Source organism: Rattus norvegicus, chromosome 8 (genome assembly GCF_021556685.1).
Source record: "Rattus norvegicus strain SHRSP/BbbUtx chromosome 8, alternate assembly SHRSP_T2T, whole genome shotgun sequence".
NCBI classification, from domain to species: Eukaryota; Metazoa; Chordata; class Mammalia; order Rodentia; family Muridae; genus Rattus; species Rattus norvegicus.
In genome coordinates this window covers 10859343-10880553 of record NC_141541.1, presented here as the reverse complement: position 1 = coordinate 10880553, position 21211 = coordinate 10859343, and the positions used below count along the sequence as shown (strand labels likewise).

General features: G+C 40.1%; 1 protein-coding gene across 1 annotated transcript; it reads right to left on the bottom strand.

Moving 5' to 3' along the window:
* Positions 1–4103: 4103 nt before the first annotated feature.
* On the bottom strand, positions 4104–12027 carry Mmp10 (matrix metallopeptidase 10). Its single transcript, NM_133514.2, is given in 10 exon segments — positions 4104–4453; positions 5658–5761; positions 6434–6593; positions 7265–7398; positions 8200–8341; positions 8909–9073; positions 10208–10333; positions 10774–10922; positions 11014–11258; positions 11889–12027. Coding segments are annotated over 10 exon segments (1431 nt in total). The 5' UTR covers positions 11994–12027; the 3' UTR covers positions 4104–4352.
* Between the last annotated feature and the right edge of the window lie 9184 nt (positions 12028–21211).

Genomic DNA, 21211 nt, shown 5'->3' with positions numbered 1-21211 from the left:
AATTCTTGTCAGGATCTACTGTCACCTGAGTTTTTGATCTTAGCCATTCTGACTGGTATGAGGTCAATCTCAGGGTTGTTTTTATTTGCATTTCCCTAATGTCTAAGGATGTTGAACATTTCTTAAAGTGCTTCTCAGTCAATTTGTATTCCTCAGTTGAGAATTCTTTGTTTAGCTCTGTCCCCCACTTTTTAGTAGGGTTATTTGGTTCTTGGAGCTGAAGGGACCTTATCTGGTGTCAATGTCATGGGAGCCCTTGGTCCTGTGAAGGCTTGATGCTGCAGTGTAGAGGAATGCTAGGGGGGTGAGGTGAAAGTGGGTGGGCTAGTGAGGGAGCACCCCTATAGAAGCAGTGTAAGGTGGATAGGATAGGGGGTTTGCAGATGGGAAACCAAGAAAGGTGATAACATTTGAAATGTAAATAAATAAAATATTCAGAAACATTTTGGAGAGATCAGGAGTTCATGATCCATACCTAAACCCAATAAAAACGATTACAGTAAACAGCTAATATCAAATTAAATGGAGAGATACTTGAAGTAATCCCACTAAATCAAGGACAAGACAAGGATACCCACTCTCTCCATATCTATTCAATACAGTACTAGAAGTTCTAGAGCAATAAGACAGCAAAAGGAGATCAAAGGGATACAAATTGGCAAAGCAGAAGTCAAGGTATCACTGTTTGGAGATGATATAATAGTATACATAAGCAACCCCAAAAATTCTACCAGAGAACTTCTACAGTTGATAAACAACTTCAGCAAAGTGTCTGGATATAAAATTAACTCAAAGAAATCAGTAGCCTTCCTTTATACAAATGATAAATGTGCTGAGAAAGAAATTAGAGAAACAACTCCCTTCAAAATAGTCACAATAATATGAAATATCTTGGGGTAATTCAAAACAAATAAGTGAAAGAGCTGTATAGTAGGAACTTCAAGTCTCTCAAGCAATCCCCATCAAAATCCCAACACAATCAAAAACACAGAAAGAGCCATTCTCACATTCATGTGGAAAACAAAAACAACCCCCCCAAAATAAACAAAAAAAACAGAATAGGGAAAACAATTTTTACCAATATAAGTACTTCTGAGGGAATCCCCATCCATGACCTCAAGCTATAATACAGAGCATTGGTACAGAGACAGGCAGGTAGATCAGTGGAATAGAATTGAAGACCCAGAAATAAACACACACACATATACATACTTACATACATACATACACACACACACACACACACACACACACACACTTATGGACACTTTATCTTTGACAAAGAAGCCAAAAATATACAATGGAAAAAAGAAAGCATCTTCAATCAATGGCGCTGGTCTAACTGACTGTATGTAGAAAACTGAAAATAGATCCATATTTGTCAGCTTGCACAAAGCTCAAATCCAAGTGGATCCAGGACCTCAGCATAAAACCAGATACACTGAATCTAATAGAAGAGAAAGTGGGAAAGAGCCTTGAACCCATTGGCACAGGGAAACATTTACTAAACAGAACTCCAATGGCCCATGCTCTAAGGTCAAGAATTGATAAATGGGACCTCATGAAACTGGCAAGTTTCTGTAAGGCAAGGGAGATAGTCAATAGGGCAAATTGGCAACCTACAGATTGGGATAAAAAAAATCTCACTAACCCCATATCCAATAGAGGGTTAATATCCAGAATATATAAAGAACTCAGAAACTTACCACCAAAACCCCAAACAATTCAATAAAAAAAAAATGGGGTAGAGAACTAAACCGAGAATTCACAACAGAGGACTCTGGAATGACTGAGAAACATTTAAAAGAATGTTTACAGTCCTTAGTGACCAGGTGCATGCAACTCAAAATGACCCTTAGATGCCATCTTACCCAAATCAGAGTGGCTGAGATTAAAACGCAGGGGACAGCACATGTCGATGAGGATGTGGAGAAAGAGGAACACTCCTCCACTGTTGGTGGGATTGCAAACTGATACAACCACTCTGGAAATCAATCTGGTAGTTCCTCATGAAATTGGAAATAGATCTACCTGAAGACCCAGCTATAACACTCTTGGGCATATACCCAAACGATGGTTCAGTGTGTCACAGGGGCATGTGTTCCATTGTGTTCATATCAGCCTTATATGTGATAGCCGGAAGCTGAAAATAACCCTGATGCCTCACCAGGGAAGAATGGATATGGAAAATGTAGTTCATTTACACAATGGAGTGCTACTCCCGTATTAATAATGAGGACATCCTGAGCTTTGCAGGCAAATGGTGGAACTAGAAAATATCATCCTGAGTGAGGTAACTCAGGCCCAAAGGAACATACTAGGTATATATTCACGAATAAGTGGATATTAGCCAAAAAAAGTATAGAATACCCAGGGTACAATCCACAGAGCTGATATCTGATATGATATGATAGTATACATAAGCAACCCCAAAGCAACCTTGTTTAGTTGAAGGGCCCTTGTCTAGTCCCTGATTTTAGTGGGATTGCTTCAAGTTTCTCTCCATTTAGTTTAATGTTAGCAACTGGTTTGCTGTATATGGCTTTTACTATGTTTAGATATGGGCCTTGAATTTCTGATCCTTCCAGCACTTTTATCATGAAGGGGTGTTGAATTTTGTCAAATGCTTTCTTAGCATCTAATGGAATGACCGTGTGGTTCTTATCTTTGAGTTTGTTTATATAGTGGATTACATTGATGGATTTCCGTATATTAAACCATCCCTGCATCCCTGGGATGAAGCCTACTTGATCATGGATGATCTCTTTGATATGTTCTTGGATTCGGTTTCCAAGAATTTTATTGAGTATTTTTGCGTCAATATTCATAAGGGAAATTGGTCTGAAGTTCTCTTTCTTTGTTGGGTCTTTGTGTGGTTTTGGTATAAGAGTAATTGTGGCTTCATAGAAGATATGAAACTTTTGGTCCATAACATGTGAGTAATTATTGTTACACCAGGAAGGAGCTTTGGGAGGCAGTCTAACACTTCCATAGGGAAGGGCAAGGCCAAAATGATGAGGTCTTACATTAGGATACTCAGAGCAGACAGCGCAGTGGGATGTTTTGATGCACCTTTGGTGATGGGCTACTGAAATTCAAGGTCTGCTCAGTACCAAGTGTGTCCTGACCTCTGGCCATTTCACATGACGAGGTTTCATCCTGAATCATCACCTTTTTCTCTCCAATCAATCAATGTAACTGACTAGTCAGTGGGCTGAGCTGATGCCCCTAAATCTCCGTTTCACCCTCTTTGAGCTGTTTCTTTGTTAAACAGCTTGTCAGTACCTTTCCGTGGTTAGGCGAGGTTTTCCACTGTAGTACTAGAGAAAGATTTTTAAACAACTAAACTAAAAGAGAAGGTGCTTCTCAATGTTATTCTTCCTCCAATATGCCAGTTCTTTAATAACATCCAGTGTTTGTGGTTATATAGCAATTTGTATGTGTTTGCTTGATTTATGCCCAGCTGCCCCAAACGAAAATTACGGAGGTTGGGTTAAATGTATTCTCAACTCAGTTCTGTGCTCTGCTTCTATGACAGCAACATGCATTTATGTGAATCAATATTAATGTAGGTGGTATGGGAAATAATACATGTTAGTGTTGACAAAGCTGCCATACAACTGAAACATGCATGTAAAGCCATCTGACGCACACACTTCTGGGTACAGAAGATCGAGAAGTTCTGATGAAGGAATGAAGTTGTTATGAGAAATCCAGTCTTTGTAACCAGCAGAAAAACCAATGAAGAAATGAAGAGATGGCTAAACCCCCAAATTAACTTTGTTTTTCTGCATGTAAAGCCATGAAGTAGACTAGCTCATATCCTCAGTTTACTGGTTTCAGTGTGCTAGAATGCTCCTATTCCAGTCTTACAGGACAACTCCTGATATATCTCATTCTTCTTCAGATACATAAAGAACACAATATATAAAAGAAAAAGTAAAGTCCTTGTTAGTACAGAGGATTAGGGAGGTATGTGACAGCTGCACGGTCCCATTCATGGAGAACCTGACTCCATTATACCTACTAACAGATCACCTTTCAGATGTTCAGCACACAGTGTGATTAATGTTCTCAGCAGTAATTACTCTAGGAAGCAAGGAATGGTTCAAAAATAAAGTTCTTTATTAAACAATAAAGTACCCATGGGGATGCATCCTCTCACCTAGTGTACCGAGAAGCTTTCACTTCTGTGCTCAGGTGATGCTCTGTGGTTCATTAAGAAAGACATCTATCTGCTGGGCTCATCTCGAGCCACAGCACATGCAGGAACAATTCATCATTATGACACATAATAAATTAGGCGAGAAATACTATTTTACAGTGTTGTATATGTCTTGTCATCATGATAATCAGCACAACAGCCAGCTGTTGCTCTTCAGTGTGTGTGTCACCGTCCTGGCATTGGGGTCAAACTCGAACTGTGATGATCCACAGAAGAAATAAAAAAACCCTGTAAACACACATGAGAACGATGATGACACTTTCTTAATCAATCATGGTTATGACATGACTAAGAAAGGATATGGGCTGAGGCAGGAGGGTGTGTACCAGTGACTCTGCCTGACACTGAGCAGCATGATTTGCATGACTTAACCCACTGACGGTTTCTTATCCAAAATGTTTGCCCAAAGTGAATGAGGACAAACTGAAAATTAGGAAACTTTAAACATTTCCCCAAGCCAGTAGCCCCAATAAATGGCCGAGTGAGGATTTCATTTCATTTCTCTGCCTATGAAGACAGTGTGCTAAAACACCAGAATATACTATTTCTAAACAGATAGAATCCAAGGGATTTTAATAGTGAAGAGTTTCCTCCTTTCTTTCCAGCCTCCCTTGCACCAAGTAGTTCTTAAATCACAGTGTGGGAGGCAATGGACCTAAGAGAACGAGACAATGATGAAATTTATCCAAGGTTCATTTCCTTTTTATATATATTATGAAAGTTACTTTAATATTACTGTCAGTGTCATAACTGAAGCTTAACAGACCCCTCCAGGTATACCCTCAGAGGGATTGAGTGAATGTTTTGTTTTCCCATAAATCATTACCAGCAATCAAATTTTTTCCTTTGAGCACATGAAATGAACCTATTATCTATTTCCTAGTGAAGAATGTGAATAATTTTAGATTGCAGCAGAATCCCAGACACAGTTGAGGAAAAGGCAAGAAAACTTGGTGGAGAATGCTACCAGCCACCAGCCAGGACAGTAGGACCCTGTCTCACAGTTGGTTGTATCTCATATTGACATAGTGGTCAGAAAGACAATGACTTCACTTTGAGAATGTCTTAGTGTTATAGAACAGAATCTTGGAAATTGTTAAAAAGAAATGAAAACTTTAGACGAAATTTGCATCAATTACAAAGTTAACAATTTTAAGGATTTGAGATAAAAAGATACAAAGCAAATGATTTGAAAGCTTTTCAATTTCTCACTTAATTATTGACATTAATAACCGCATCAAGTTTTGATCAGTCAATTTTATGTATACTTTGGTAAGTTTTAGGAAATATTAAAATTTTGTGGGCAAATATTTATTGTAACAGTTTTATATAAAAGTCTAAGAATATTTCAAACAGCCCAGCATATATTTAACTGTGATACCATAAAATACCCAAAATACCCTTGTTGTCAATGATATGAAGTGCTTCTTACCAAATGCATGTAACACAGCATCAACTTGTGGCTCAATTCCTGGGAAGTCATCTGTTATCAGTCTCGGGAAGCCTTTATCCATAAGCTGTCTTGTCTCATCAAATCTACAGCAAATGAAAAAATACAGATCCATACTGTGACAAGTCCCATTGACTCAGTGTGATGTGGTGCTAACAATCCTGCATGGGATCCTATGATAACTTTTCTAATTGTGCAGTGCTAAATAGTTTTTGTGTAGGAGGGTATGGTAACATTCACACTTCCTGGGCTTGCAAGCATCTCTCATAGAGTAATGAATGAGCTCCTGAAACAGGGACATCATGCTAAAGTTTATACAGATTCCACGTATGTACCTAAGGTCAATTTTCTAAGGCTGGACACAGACCTCATGGATCTACCTGTCATAATGCATACAATCTATATAAACAGAAGATGAAAGCTAAGTTATGACACTTGGCTAAAAATAGACTCTTGGTTTGTACCACACTAGGATCATCCTGGTAGAGCCTCCAGTCTGCTGCACCAAGCTTTGAGAGCAGCCTTAAGATGAGGGACAGTGGCAGGGGAAGGCAGTATGCCTGTGGCCCTCCAGTTCACTATTCCTCATGGCCAGTGATGCACACTGGAAAAGCCCTGTTTGTCAAGTTGAATCATTGTCTTTTACTTAATCAGAAAATTTGAATTTTGGGAACATTAGAGGGCATGCAGGAATCCTTCAAAAGAGAGAACTAACCTCCGGAATTGTGCTCTAAGCAGAGTTGCCCAATGTAACTCACCTCCAGTATTTGTCACCTACAAAGAAATACGTCTTCTTCTTCTCCTTTTCAAAAACAGCTGCATCAATCTTCTTCACGGTGGGAGGAAAGCCAAGAGTGTGGATCCTCTTTGGGTAACCTGCTTGGACTTCATTTCCTCGGACTGCCCAGAACTGACTTCCTGTTGAATAACCACACCCAAGAAAATTTGTTCGAATGAAGCTAATTGGTTTTAGAAATGAGAATAGTGAATTGTTGCGATAAAGATGAAAGCCAAAGTCTTGTTTTTTCATAACTGCCAACTCTGTGCTTAGGACATCGCAGGTATTTAAAACAATAGTTCCTGGTTGAGTATGTTGGCACAGACCTTTAAGCCTGACACTGGGGAGTCAGAGGCAGGTGGATTTCTAGGGGTTTGAGGCCAGCCTTACCTACACAGTAGTGAGTTTGAGATCATCTGGGGGTACATATTAAGACCTTGCCTTAAAAATGATACTTTCTGAATGAGTAAATAGTAAATGAAAAAATAGATGAACATGTTCACTGTCTTTTCTGAGTTCATTTTTATGTATTTACTCTGTATTTATATCAATTACTTATTCCCTATGAGTTATCATAACCATTTCTTATAATGACCACTTAGTCTACACTTCTAAGACTTCCCTTAAAAGATTCACCTTATAAGGCAAACTTGTTGAAGCTCAGATTTGTTTAAAATGCTCGTTCACAATCACCAATTTTGATCTGTTCTCATTCCAATAAAACATCTCAAATTTAATACAATGAAGAGACTTCATAGTGCAAAGGCGTTGTAATAAGATTTCTTTCAACAAACTTTTGTACAGTTCTTACCTTTAAAAATCAGAACTCTGTCCTTGTTATTTGCCTCATAGGCAGCATCTAAGCCTGAAGGAAGAGAGGGCCAAAATGCTGAAATCAAATGGAATTCAGGCTCGGGATTCCACTGGGTTCTACGCCAGAAGTGCCTGTAATATATGAAAACCACAATAGTCTTTCTCTTTAAAAACACTAAGCCTGGGGAACAGCCTTCTGCTTGATGCTGCTTCATCTGCAGCAGCAGTGTGCGCTGGAGTTCTACATGAGATTCCAGGCAGTGGATACAGCCCAGGTTAACAGGAACATTCACCCTGTTCCAATAAAATTCCTCAGCTCGATTCCACTCAAGAGTATGTAAAATATTATATATTTTAAGAATTTTTAAAATGACATTTATCTTTTAAAATGTGAGGACCTTGGAAGTCAGTACAAAAAAATTGGTGGCAGGAGGTACACATAGGTAGGGCTCAGGGACAGCATAAATGGAAGGGATTGTTCTTACATCTTTTGATACTACTTGAGAATTCTGCATGCACATGAATCATATTTTCTAAAATGAATTAATTGAAATAATAGCACTTCCTAACAAGAATAAAGATACTTGTCTGGTTCTAAAGATGGCTGGTGCTTTTAGAAGTTCTATGAGTTATGATATATAAGAAATGAAAAATAAAAATAAGGGACAGACTTCCCTGATTGTATGGATCTTACATTCTACTTTCCAAAAATAATCATCTTCTGGGAGTCTAAAAAAAATATTCTGGACAATGCCAAGGGGGTCTTTAAAAATACTCTTTAAACCAGAGCTGAATGATTTTGAAACATGCCTGAAATGTATTGTTTATTATATTACATTTATTCTATACATTCATTATATCTAATTTCAAGTTTATTTTTCTTTTTGAGCATTGAATACCAGGAGAGTAGCTAGGAAAATGTTTTTGTCTAACCTGTCTTTAAAGAATAGGAATTCCCCTCTCAGCATGGTGACTGCATCAAAGGACAAAGCAGGATCACATTTGACTGGGGTCTCAGGTTTTGGAGAGACAGAGGGCACAGGAACCACTGTGGCATCAGAGGAGGGGCGGGCTCCTGAAGGGAGAGAAGTTTAGAAAAAGCAAGTATTAGTAGGTCAGGGAAGCATGAAACAATTTACAAACTATCCAAACTTCTTCATGGTGTTTTGAGATGAAGCAGTGTGTAGATATTTGATCCTGGGGCCAGAGAGAAGGCTCAGCTGGTAGTAAAGGAACCTGCTGGAGGCCTGACAACTTGGGATGTCTCATGTCATCACCACACAAGACACATATGATCAAAGGAGATAACCCACTCCCACAGGTTGACCTTCACATGTATGCCATAGTATACACACACAGGCATGCATAGCGCTAGCTCTCTCTCCCTCTTTCTCTTTCTCTTTCTCTTTCTCTTTCTCTCTCTCTCTCTCTCTCTCTCACACACACACACACACACACACACACACACCACACACACACACACACACACCACACACACACACACACACACACACACACACACACACACACACACACACACACACACACAAAAACAAAGCTTTCCTGAGACTTACTGAATCACATTCTTAAAGAGCACTGACTAAAGCAAGCCCACCCCAGGCCTCTTTTTCTTCATGCTCACCATACAGGGATTGAATGCCCTCTATATCATCCTGAGAAAGGCGAATGTTGGCTTGGCTCGTGGAGAACCTGTAGACTGGGTACATCAGAGATTCTTTGTTGTTTGAGTGAAAGAGACCCAGGGAGTGACCAAGTTCATGCGCAGCAACCAGGAATAAATTGGTCCCTGTTTGAGAAACCACAAATGTTCAGAGTTTAGCAGTTACTATTCCACAAACAAGCACTTATTGCTCATGCCAACCATACAGGGCGTCCTTGGGATTCCACACTGATTTTTCCTTCTTTGTGGGCTCACTCGATGGCATGCTGCCTACTAGTCAGATGTTCACAGTTGACTTGAAGTCAGTGTATAAGACAGTGTTTCACTAACTGCTCTGTAGTTGTCCTCTCGCTTAAGATAGCTCTTCCTGTATCTACAGTGTTAAGCCTTGTTTGCAAAGAGATTTCTTTGGCTGGACCAAAATGATTCACATGCAAGAAAAAGCAATCTTTACTGTCTAGAAACCAGAAGCTATTGTTAAGATTTAGTAATGAGCTGCGTTTAACCACAGTTTAAATCAATCACAAGTTGTTTATATATTCTTCAACTTCTGAAGTAACAAAACCATGGAGAATTTCATCACCATCATGAACATCTGATTATTATAAAAATCTCCCTAAGTTAATGGAACAGATAAATTCACAGTGCATCACATTTATGAAACTTCCCAAAACTAAATTTTAGAGAAAATTAGCTGTGTGGTAATTGGAAGTGCCATTGGAAGACCCCACAACTCAGTATGAACAGAAACATCTATTACTGGTTTCTGCCATGAGCACAGCTGGACTCAGACCTGAAAGGGCTCTGTTGGCACTCAGTATCAAGCAGGGGTTCATGCAGTTAAAGAGAAGAAATGTTGTTCAAACAAAAGCAGATCATATCACATGGCACATGCTGCAGGGCTGCCCAGTTAGTAAGGACAAACTTCAGTTAATGTTTGCTTCTCTGAGAGCTCAGGGCAACATGGAGGGTCTCAACTTACTCAATGGCATTCATTCATTAATCACTACTGCTCTATTATAGGGGTGGTCAACAGTGGTGAATAGCTTCTACTTAAACCCTGTCGGATGGCACCCACTATATTGTACTTGGGGGCAAGGAAAGAGTCAGCTTACATGGTTCATTAGTGATGGTTAGATGAATAGTGCGTCAGTTTGCCACACAGCTAATCAGAAAGTGCAGCTAGCAGAACATTCCATTTGAGACTTGCTCTAGACAATCAAGCTATTTTTAGAAAACTCATATATGACCCCATCCTACCTGAGGGTCCCAGTGACCATTTCTCATCATCATCGAAGTGAGCATCTCCATAAAATCCAGGGCCAGGTGGGTAGGCATGAGCCAAGCTCTGTCCCACTCCATCAAAAGGGTAAAAGTCTCCATGTTCTGATGGAAAAAAATGTACAGAAATGTAAGTATTAGAATTTCCTCTAGCCCCTTTTCAGAAAGAGAGCAGAGGGGCTGTGTGGCTTGACTATTGATTTCTCTCAAACTCCAGATGTCTAAATGTAATCTTCTGTATGACAGGAATGCTAGGCAACCATGGTCTTTAGAAGATGGCCAGGGTGTGAGTCTCTGTGGATGCTCAGTGCCTAGGGGAAAGAAGTTGGAGGGGGGCCCTCGTCTGCTTTTGCCACAGGAGGTAATATAGGTGCCACCTAAGAACACACCAGCCGGAGTCTGACCACCCCGTTATTTTATTTTCTCAGGTTCTGGAAGTCTGAACGATACATTTGTGTTGTTTACAGATTTCCCAATGTGAGGTATTTTGTTTGAGTGGCCTGAACAACCCAAATATCAGATGAATGACTATACATCTGCATTACCTCCAACTGCAAAGGAGATCATTATGTCAGCCTCTCCTTCAGAGATCCTGGAGAATGTGAGTGGGGTCACCTCCTCCCAGACCTTCAAAGCTCTCTCAATGGCAGAATCCACACTCTCTCTTGGTAAATCCAGTGTATAATTCACAATCCTGGATGAGAGAAATCAGAGAAGGTAATCTTTGTTTCTGTGAGGCTTCCAACACATTTTTTAATGCTGTGTGAATATTCTGGAGCCGTTACCTGTAGGAGATGTGGTTTTTCCTCCATTTGGGTGAACCTGGAAAGGTACTGAAGCCACCAACGTCGGGAACACCACACCGGGGCTTGTGCATCATCTCCACAGTGTTCGAGTCCAGCTTCCCTGTCATCTCCAGCCCAAGGAACTTCTGCATTTCTTCAATTTTTTTGACAACAGGACTACTGTCCTTTCTTTTGAAAAATTGTTTCTCATTTTTTCTAAAGTTGTAGTATTTTTCTAGGTATTGCTAGTGGAAAAACAACCATAGTTTTAGAATGATTGCTATGAAATATAAACACTTATACAACAAATCTCAAGATCGATTTCCCCAGTTTAGTGAAAGAAGACATAGTTCTTCATTTGATTTCTTCCTGCTAAGATGCCTCATTTTATTATTTCATTGCAATTTAATTTGCTACCAAAGTAAATATGTTGGCATGAGTATATGAGTGCATTAAATAGTAATCTATATATATCTAAGTTTTTTATTTCCATCATTAACACAAACCTGTCAATGTTGAGTATGTTGGATAAATTCATTTTTTCACAAATGAAAAATTAGAGTATACTTTGTTTCTTGAAATTGTAGGAGATAAATAATATCATGTCCTCTCTCCTAAAGTATTTTAAGTTACATAATTCTAACACAGGAGCGACCTCATCCATTTCCTAGTGTCCTCACATATGCTGCTGTTATTTACCCTGAGTAACTATGCTTCCTTATTGCCTCTTTTCTGTTAAGATGGAGTTTCTACCTCTTACACTTTGATATTTTCCAACACAACTTCTAATTGACTTAACTGCTCCTGTAGGAAGACTAAGGGGTTTGGGTGTGCCTCCATTTGGCTAAAGTGGATCCCCGCCACTGACTGATTACCTGAGCAAGATCCATGGTTGAGTGGTCTTGTCTCACTGCCCCATGCAGAGGATATGCTGAGCAGATCGGAAAGCACAGCAGCACCAGGATGGCCAGTGGCTCCATAGAGACAGCCTTTACCTTCTGTAGCACCTAACTTCCATATCTTCCCTTTAGCGGCTACTCTTTTATAGGGTGTTTAGGTCACTAAGCATGACTCATGTGGGTGCTAATTTTAATCTGAATGACTGCAAGTGCATTCATAGGATGAAGAGGATATCTTACATCAGTGAATCTCTCAACCTACTAAACTTGAAAGAATGCCTAATCTCAAGGATGTGGCTTCTGTGTTTATAAAGAGGAAAAGGAACTGAGTGGGTAATTAATGTTTGTAAAATATTTAGATATTTGGAAAAAAAAGCAGGACAACACAAGTAAACAAGTAGAAGCTCTTAAAGAGGAAACAAAAAAATCCCTTAAAGAATTATAGGAAAACATAACCAAACGGGTGAAGGAATTGAACAATTTAAAAATGAATGTCCAGGATTTAAAAATGAAAACAGAAACAATAAAGAAAGCACAAAGGGAGAGAACCCTGGAGATAGAAAACCTAGGGAAGAGATCAGGAGTCATAGATGCAAGCATCACCAACAGAACACAAGAGATAGAAGAGAGGATCTCAGGGGCAGAAGGTACCATAGAAAACATTGACACAACCATCAAAGAGAATGTAAAATCCAAAAAGCTGCTATCCCAAAACATCTGGAAATCCAGGACACAATGAAAAGATCAAACCTAAGGATATTAGGTATAGAAGAGAATGAAGACTCCTAACCTGAAGGGCTAGTAAATGTTTTCAACAAAATTATGGAAGAAAGCTTCCCTAAACTAAAGAAAGAGATGCCCATAAACAGACAAGAAGCCTACAGAACTCCAAGTAAACTGGATCAGAAAAGAAATTCCTCCCGTCAACAGCTACAACAACAACAAGAACAACAAGAACAAGAACAAGAACAACAACAACAACAACAAGAACAACAACAACAACAACAACAACAAAATTAGATATTTTGAAAGCAGCGTAATTTTTTAAAATGTGCCTTTGGCAGGCAAGGAGTGAACAGTTTAATGGAAAGAGATTCCAATGTGACTGAGGACTGCTGCCTAGGAAGCTGTAATGGCAGAGTCTTCATTGCTCGAGTCCTTGGGTACTGAGAAAGCAGTCAACACAGACACTCTCCATTTCAGAATGATCACTATCAGCATATACTGGCTCTGTAGTAAAGACTTGTCAAACGGAAATCAGTTAATTGCATATTAAATGAAAATACTCCTTCTACCTCTGTCTTCCTTTTTGCTTTTTAATTTTTATTCTTTTCCTTTCTCCCAAAATACAAATGAGCTAGACTGAGGTTTATAGTGCATTTCAAGCCCTTTCTCTTCACATATCATTGCTAATAAGCAGTTTCCTCCCTTGACCAAGCAGAGTGTTCTTCAAATACAGAAAGCCTGTAGTTAAGTCAAAAAATGTAGTGGTGACTTTTTCAGTACCATCTACACCCTACTGGGGAGGTAAGCATGGCAAAAGAAACCTCTTTAACTGGGAGGCTCTGAGGCCTTTGAGCCACAGCTTGGGTGAGGGATGTGTGCCCTTGGCCAGCTAAATCAATTTGTGGCTTAGTGTAGGTACTACACAGAGAATATGCCAACCTGAAAATTCGAGAGACAAAGAGGTCGACAGACTGAGACCAAGTCAGCTAGATAGACCTGAGCAAGTGTGTAATTTCACCCCATGATTGCTTTCCGTGTGATGTGGATAACCCTGTACCAGGTCTCAGTTTTTATGTGTACTTCATGCGGGCAGTAAGCTTCTTTTTATTTTATTCCCGAGTTGTTAACTGATAGAGCTTGTTAGCCGGGCAGATTCCTAACTGTGCCTGAGGTGCTGAGTCAACTTGTTACGAGATGCCTCATGTTTGTTTGAGTCATTCCTTTATTGGTGATGGCACATCCTGCTGATGGTTCTTGTGGATCAGAGGCCATGGTTGTGACTATGGTTGACTAACCATGAAAGGGTGTGCCTCCCAGGATTGTTTTTGGTGGATAAATGAACTCTACTTTAGGCCACCACACCTGCAGGAGATTAATAGCTTGGGGCTAAGGAGTCCTGTTTATTTTTAAGTAAGTTATTATTTATAAAAGGTACTGAATATTTATAGTGTAAAGCAAGCAGGCATATGCAGTTCATTAAGGCAAGGTGCAATTCTAGAACAGAGTTCCTATTATGTGAGATTTTTAACTATGTGTTGTTTGTAAACTGAGGAGCAACCCGAGAAGGTTGAGATTAGAATCATAAAAACTAGAGAATGATCTCACAGAAGGCTAGCTAATCACACTTACATGCTCAGTGGGTTAAGGAGGGACACAAGGACCTCCCTGGGAAGGGTAAAGAGAATAGATTCAGCTGATGAACTGGATGGGTGGGAACAAAGGGTTCGAGTAGTGAGGGAGGGGAAAATACTGGAAGAAAAGACTGGATTTGGGAGGCGTTTTGGGGGCAACGTAGAAACCTAGCGCAGTGGAAACTCCAAGAGTAACCCTAACAAAGACCGCCAGTGACAGAGACATGGAGCCTGAATCAGCCATCTTTTGTAACCAGGCAAGGCGTCAAAGAGGGACTGGGGCACCAATCCAGTCACAGAACTTCCACTTACAGTTTGTCCTGCCTGCAGAATGTTCTGGAACCAGAGCCTAGCACCACAGAGAGTTCATCGAACAACTGATGGGAGCAGACGCAGAGGTATACAGACAGACATTAGGTGGAGCTCTGGGAGTCCTGCTGAGGAGGAGTAGGAAGAATCAGAGGAACCAGAGGGGTCAGGGACACACCAGGAGAACATGGTCCACAAAATCAACTGACTGGGACTCAGGGTGGCATGCAGAAACCAGGGAGCCTGTGAGGGTCTGACCTGGGTCCTTTGAATATATGTTATGGGTGGAACTTGGTGTTCTTGTGGGAATCCTAACAATGGGAAAGGGTGGAGGTGTCCCTGACTCTTTTGCCTACTTGTGGGACCCTTTTCCTTGTACTGAGTCTTGATGTGATGATGGTATATGCCTGGTTTTATTGTAGCAGAGTTTGGTTGATGTCCCTGGGAGGACTGTTTTGTCTGAGGGGAGGCAGGATAAGGGGTGGATCTGAGGGAGAATAGAGGTGAGGGAGAGACAGGAAGAGGTCAGGGAGGGGAATCTTTAGTTAGGATGTAATGAATGAAAGGAATAAAAATAAAAACCTTAAGGCGACTTGGGAGTGGTGGTGGCGGGGGAGGTAGCCCAGTTTTCTTGCAATCTTCAGTTGCTATGTAAAACACAGTGACTGTAACTACAGCAGTGGGAAAGTAGGGGAGAATCTTGGAGGTTCATTGGCCAGTTGGTCCAGACAATCACATGAGTTCCAGGCCACTGAAAGATACTGTCGAAAGAATGAGAGATAAAAAGACAGACAGGGAGACACTGCCAGAACCTGAAGGAAACAGACCGGATAAACAGTTCTCTGCACCCAAATCCCGTGGGAGGGAGAGCTAAACCTTCAGAGAGGCAGACACGCCTGGGAAACCAGAAGAGACTGCACTCTGCACACACATCTCGGACGCCAGAGGAAAACACCAAAGGCCATCTGGAACCCTAGTGCACGGAAGCTCCCGAAAAGGGCGGCGCAGATCTTCCTGGTTGCCGCTGCCGCAGAGAGCTCGTGGGCAGCACCCCACGACCAAACTTGAGCCTCGGGACCACAGGTAAGACCAACTTTTCTGCTGCAAGTGACCTGCCTGGTGAACTCAAGACACAGGCCCACAGGAACAGCTGAAGACCTGTAGAGAGGAAAAACTACACGCCCGAAAGCAGAACACTCTGTCCCCATAACTGGCTGAAAGAAAACAGGAAAACAGGTCTACAGCACTCCTGACACACAGGCTTATAGGACAGTCTTGCCACTGTCAGAAATAGCAGAACAAAGTAACACTAGAGATAATCTGATGGCGAGAGGCAAGCGCAGGAACCCAAGCAACAGAAACCAAGACTACATGGCATCATCGGAGCCCAATTCTCCACCAAAATAAACATGGAATATCCAAACACACCAGAAAAGCAAGATCTAGTTTCAAAATCATATTTGATCATGATGCTGGAGGACTTCAAGAAAGACGTAAAGAACTCCCTTAGAGAACAAGTAGAAGCCTACAGAGAGGAATCACAAAAATGCCTGAAAGAATTCCAGGAAAACATAAATAAACAAGTAGAAACCCATAGAGAGGAGACACAAAAATCCCTGAAAGAATTCCAGGAAAACACAATCGAACAGTTGAAGGAATTAAAAATGGAAATAGAAGCAATCAAGAAAGAACACATGGAAACAACCCTGGATATAGAAAATCAAAAGAAGAGACAAGGAGCTGTAGATACAAGCTTCACCAACAGAATACAAGAGATGGAAGAGAGAATCTCGGGAGCAGAAGATGCCATAGAAATCATTGATCCAACTGTCAAAGATAATGTAAAGCAGAAAAAGCTACTGGTCCAAAACATACAGGAAATCCAGGACTCAATGAGAAGATCAAACCTAAGGATAATAGGTATAGAAGAGAGTGAAGACTCCCAGCTCAAAGGACCAGTAAATATCTTCAACAAAATCATAGAAGAAAACTTCCCTAACCTAAAAAAAGAGATACCCATAGGCATACAAGAAGCCTACAGAACTCCAAATAGATTGGACCAGAAAAGAAACACCTCCCATCACATAATAGTCAAAACACCAAACACACAAAATAAAGGAAGAATATTAAAAACAGTAAGGGAAAAAGGTCAAGTAACATATAAAGGCAGACCTATCAGAATCACACCAGGCTTTTCGCCAGAAACTATGAAGGCCAGAAGATCCTGGACAGATGTCATACAGACCCTAAGAGAACACAAATGCCAGCCCAGGTTACTGTATCCTGCAAAACTCTCAATTAACATAGATGGAGAAACCAAGATATTCCATGACAAAAACAAATTTACACAATATCTTTCTACAAATCCAGCACTACAAAAGATAATAAAGCGTAAAGCCCAACATAAGGAGGCAAGCTATACCCCAGAAGAAGCAAGAAACTAATCGTCTTGGCAACAAAACAAAGAGAAGAAAAGCACACAAACATAACCTCACATCCAAATATGAATATAACAGGAAGCAATAATCACTATTCCTTAATATCTCTCAACATCAATGGCCTCAACTCCCCAATAAAAAGACATAGATTAACAAACTGGATATGCAACGAGGACCCTGCATTCTGCTGCCTACAGGAAACACACCTCAGAGACAAAGACAGACACTACCTCAGAGTGAAAGGCTGGAAAACAACTTTCCAAGTAAATGGTCAGAAGAAGCAAGCTGGAGTAGCCATTCTAATATCAAATAAAATCAATTTTCAACTAAAAGTCATCAAAAAAGATAAGGAAGGACACTTCATATTCATCAAAGGAAAAATCCACCAAGAAGAACTCTCAATCCTAAATATCTATGCCCCAAATACAAGGGCACCTACATACGTGAAAGAAACCTTACTAAAGCTCAAAACACACATTGCACCTCACACAATAATAGTGGGAGATTTCAACACCCCGCTCTCATCAATGGACAGATCATGGAAACAGAAATTAAACAGAGACGTAGACAGACTAAGAGAAGTCATGAGCCAAATGGACTTAAGAGATATTTATAGAACATTCTATCCTAAAGCAAAAGGATATACCTTCTTCTCAGCTCCTCATGGTACTTTCTCCAAAATTGACCATATAGTTGGTCAAAATATGGGCCTCAACAGGTGCAGAAAGATAGAAATAATCCCATGCGTGCTATCGGACCACCACGGCCTAAAACTGGTCTTCAATAGCAATAAGGGAAGAATGCCCACATATACGTGGAAATTGAACAATGCTCTACTTAATGATAACCTAGTCAAAGAAGAAATAAAGAAAGAAATTAAAAACTTTTTAGAATTTAATGAAAATGAAGGTACAACATACCCAAACTTATGGGACACAATGAAAGCTGTGCTAAGAGGAAAACTCAAAGCGCTGAGTGCCTGCAGAAAGAAACAGGAAAGAGCATATGTCAGCAGCTTGACAGCACACCTAAAAGCTCTAGAACAAAAAGAAGCAAATACACCCAGGAGGAGTAGAAGGCAGGAAATAATCAAACTCAGAGCTGAAATCAACCAAGTAGAAACAAAAAGGACCATAGAAAGAATCAACAGAACCAAAAGTTGGTTCTTTGAGAAAATCAACAAGATAGATAAACCCTTAGCCAGACTAACGAGAGGACACAGAGAGTGTGTCCAAATTAACAAAATCAGAAATGAAAAGGGAGACATAACTACAGATTCAGAAGAAATTCAAAAAATCATCAGATCTTACTATAAAAGCCTATATTCAACAAAACTTGAAAATCTACAGGAAATGGACAATTTCCTAGACAAATACCAGGTACTGAAGTTAAATCAGGAACAGATAAACCAGTTAAACAACCCCATAACTCCTAAGGAAATAGAAGCAGTCATTAAAGGTCTCCCAACCAAAAAGAGCCCAGGTCCAGACGGGTTTAGTGCAGAATTCTATCAAACCTTCATAGAAGACCTCATACCAATATTATCCAAACTATTCCACAAAATTGAAACAGATGGATCATCCCGAATTCCTTCTATGAAGCCACAATTACTCTTATACCTAAACCACACAAAGACCCAACAAAGAAAGAGAACTTCAGACCAATTTCCCTTATGAATATCGACGCAAAAATACTCAATAAAATTCTGGCAAACCGAATCCAAGAGCACATCAAAACAATCATCCACCATGATCAAGTAGGCTTCATCCCAGGCATGCAGGGATGGTTTAATATACGGAAAACCATCAACGTGATCCATTATATAAACAAACTGAAAGAACAAAACCACATGATCATTTCATTAGATGCTGAGAAAGCATTTGACAAAATTCAACACCCCTTCATGATAAAAGTCCTGGAAAGAATAGGAATTCAAGGCCCATACCTAAACATAGTAAAAGCCATATACAGCAAACCAGTAGCTAACATTAAACTAAATGGAGAGAAACTTGAAGCAATCCCACTAAAATCAGGGACTAGACAAGGCTACCCACTCTCTCCCTACTTATTCAATATAGTTCTTGAAGTTCTAGCCAGAGCAATCAGACAACAAAAGGAGGTCAAGGGGATACAGATCGGAAAAGAAGAAGTCAAAATATCAATATTTGCAGATGATATGATAGTATATTTAAGTAATCCCAAAAGTTCCACCAGAGAACTACTAAAGCTGATAAACAACTTCAGCAAAGTGGCTGGGTATAAAATTAACTCAAATAAATCAGTAGCCTTCCTCTACACAAAAGAGAAACAAGCCGAGAAAGAAATTAGGGAAAAGACACCCTTCATAATAGAACCAAATAATATAAAGTACCTCGGTGTGACTTTAACCAAGCAAGTAAAAGATCTGTACAATAAGAACTTCAAGACACTGAAGAAAGAAATTGAAGAAGACCTCAGAAGATGGAAAGATCTCCCATGCTCATGGATTGGCAGGATTAATATAGTAAAAATGGCCATTTTACCAAAGCGATCTACAGATTCAATGCAATCCCCATCAAAATACTAATCCAATTCTTCAAAGAGTTAGACAGAACAATTTGCAAATTCATCTGGAATAACAAAAAACCCAGGATAGCTAAAACTATCCTCAACAATAAAAGGACTTCAGGGGGAATCACTATCCCTGAACTCAAGCAGTATTACAGAGCAATAGTGATAAAAACTGCATGGTATTGGTACAGAGACAGACAGATAGACCAATGGAATAGAATTGAAGACCCAGAAATGAACCCACAACCTATGGTCACTTGATTTTTGACAAAGGTGCCAAAACCATCCAATGGAAAAAAGATAGCATTTTCAGCAAATGGTGCTGGTTCAACTGGATGTCAACATGTAGAAGAATGCAGATTGATCCATGCTTATCACCCTGCACAAAGCTTAAGTCCAAGTGGATCAAGGACCTCCACATCAAACCAGACACACTCAAACTAATAGAAGAAAAACTAGGGAAGCATCTGGAACACATGGGCACTGGAAAAAATTTCCTGAACAAAACACCAATGGCTTATGCTCTAAGATCAAGAATCGACAAATGGGATCTCATAAAACTGCAAAGCTTCTGTAAGGCAAAGGACACTGTGGTTAGGACAAAACGGCAACCAACAGATTGGGAAAAGATCTTTACCAATCCTACAACAGATAGAGGCCTTATATCCAAAATATACAAAGAACTCAAGAAGTTAGACCGCAGGGAAACAAATAACCCTATTAAAAAATGGGGTTCAGAGCTAAACAAAGAATTCACAGCTGAGGAATGCCGAATGGCTGAGAAACACCTAAAGAAATGTTCAACATCTTTAGTCATAAGGGAAATGCAAATCAAAACAACCCTGAGATTTCACCTCACACCAGTGAGAATGGCTATGATCAAAAACTCAGGGGACAACAGATGCTGGCGAGGATGTGGAGAAAGAGGAACACTCCTCCATTGTTGGTGGGATTGCAAACTGGTACAACCATTCTGGAAATCAGTCTGGAGGATCCTCAGAAAATTGGACATTGAACTGCCTGAGGATCCTGCTATACCTCTCTTGGGCATATACCCAAAAGATGCCCCAACATATAAAAAAGACACGTGCTCCACTATGTTCATAGCAGCCTTATTTATAATAGCCAGAAGCTGGAAAGAACCCAGATGCCCTTCAACAGAGGAATGGATACAGAAAATGTGGTACATCTACACAATGGAATATTACTCAGCTATCAAAAACAACGGCTTTATGAAATTCGTAGGCAAATGGTTGGAACTGGAAAATATCATCCTGAGTGAGCTAACCCAATCACAGAAAGACATACATGGTATGCACTCACTGATAAGTGGCTTTTAGCCTAAATGCTTGAATTACCCTAGATGCCTAGAACAAATGAAACTTGAAGACGGATGATCAAAATGTGAATGCTTCACTCCTTCTCTAAAAGGGGAACAAGAATACCCTTGGCAGGGAAGAGAGAGGCAAAGATTAAAACAGAGACTGAAGGAACACCCATTCAGAGCCTGCCCCACATGTGGCCCATACATATACAGCCACCCAATTAGACAAGATGGATGAAGCAAAGAAGTGCAGACCGACAGGAGCCGGATGTAGATCGCTCCTGAGAGACACAGCCAGAATACAGCAAATACAGAGGCGAA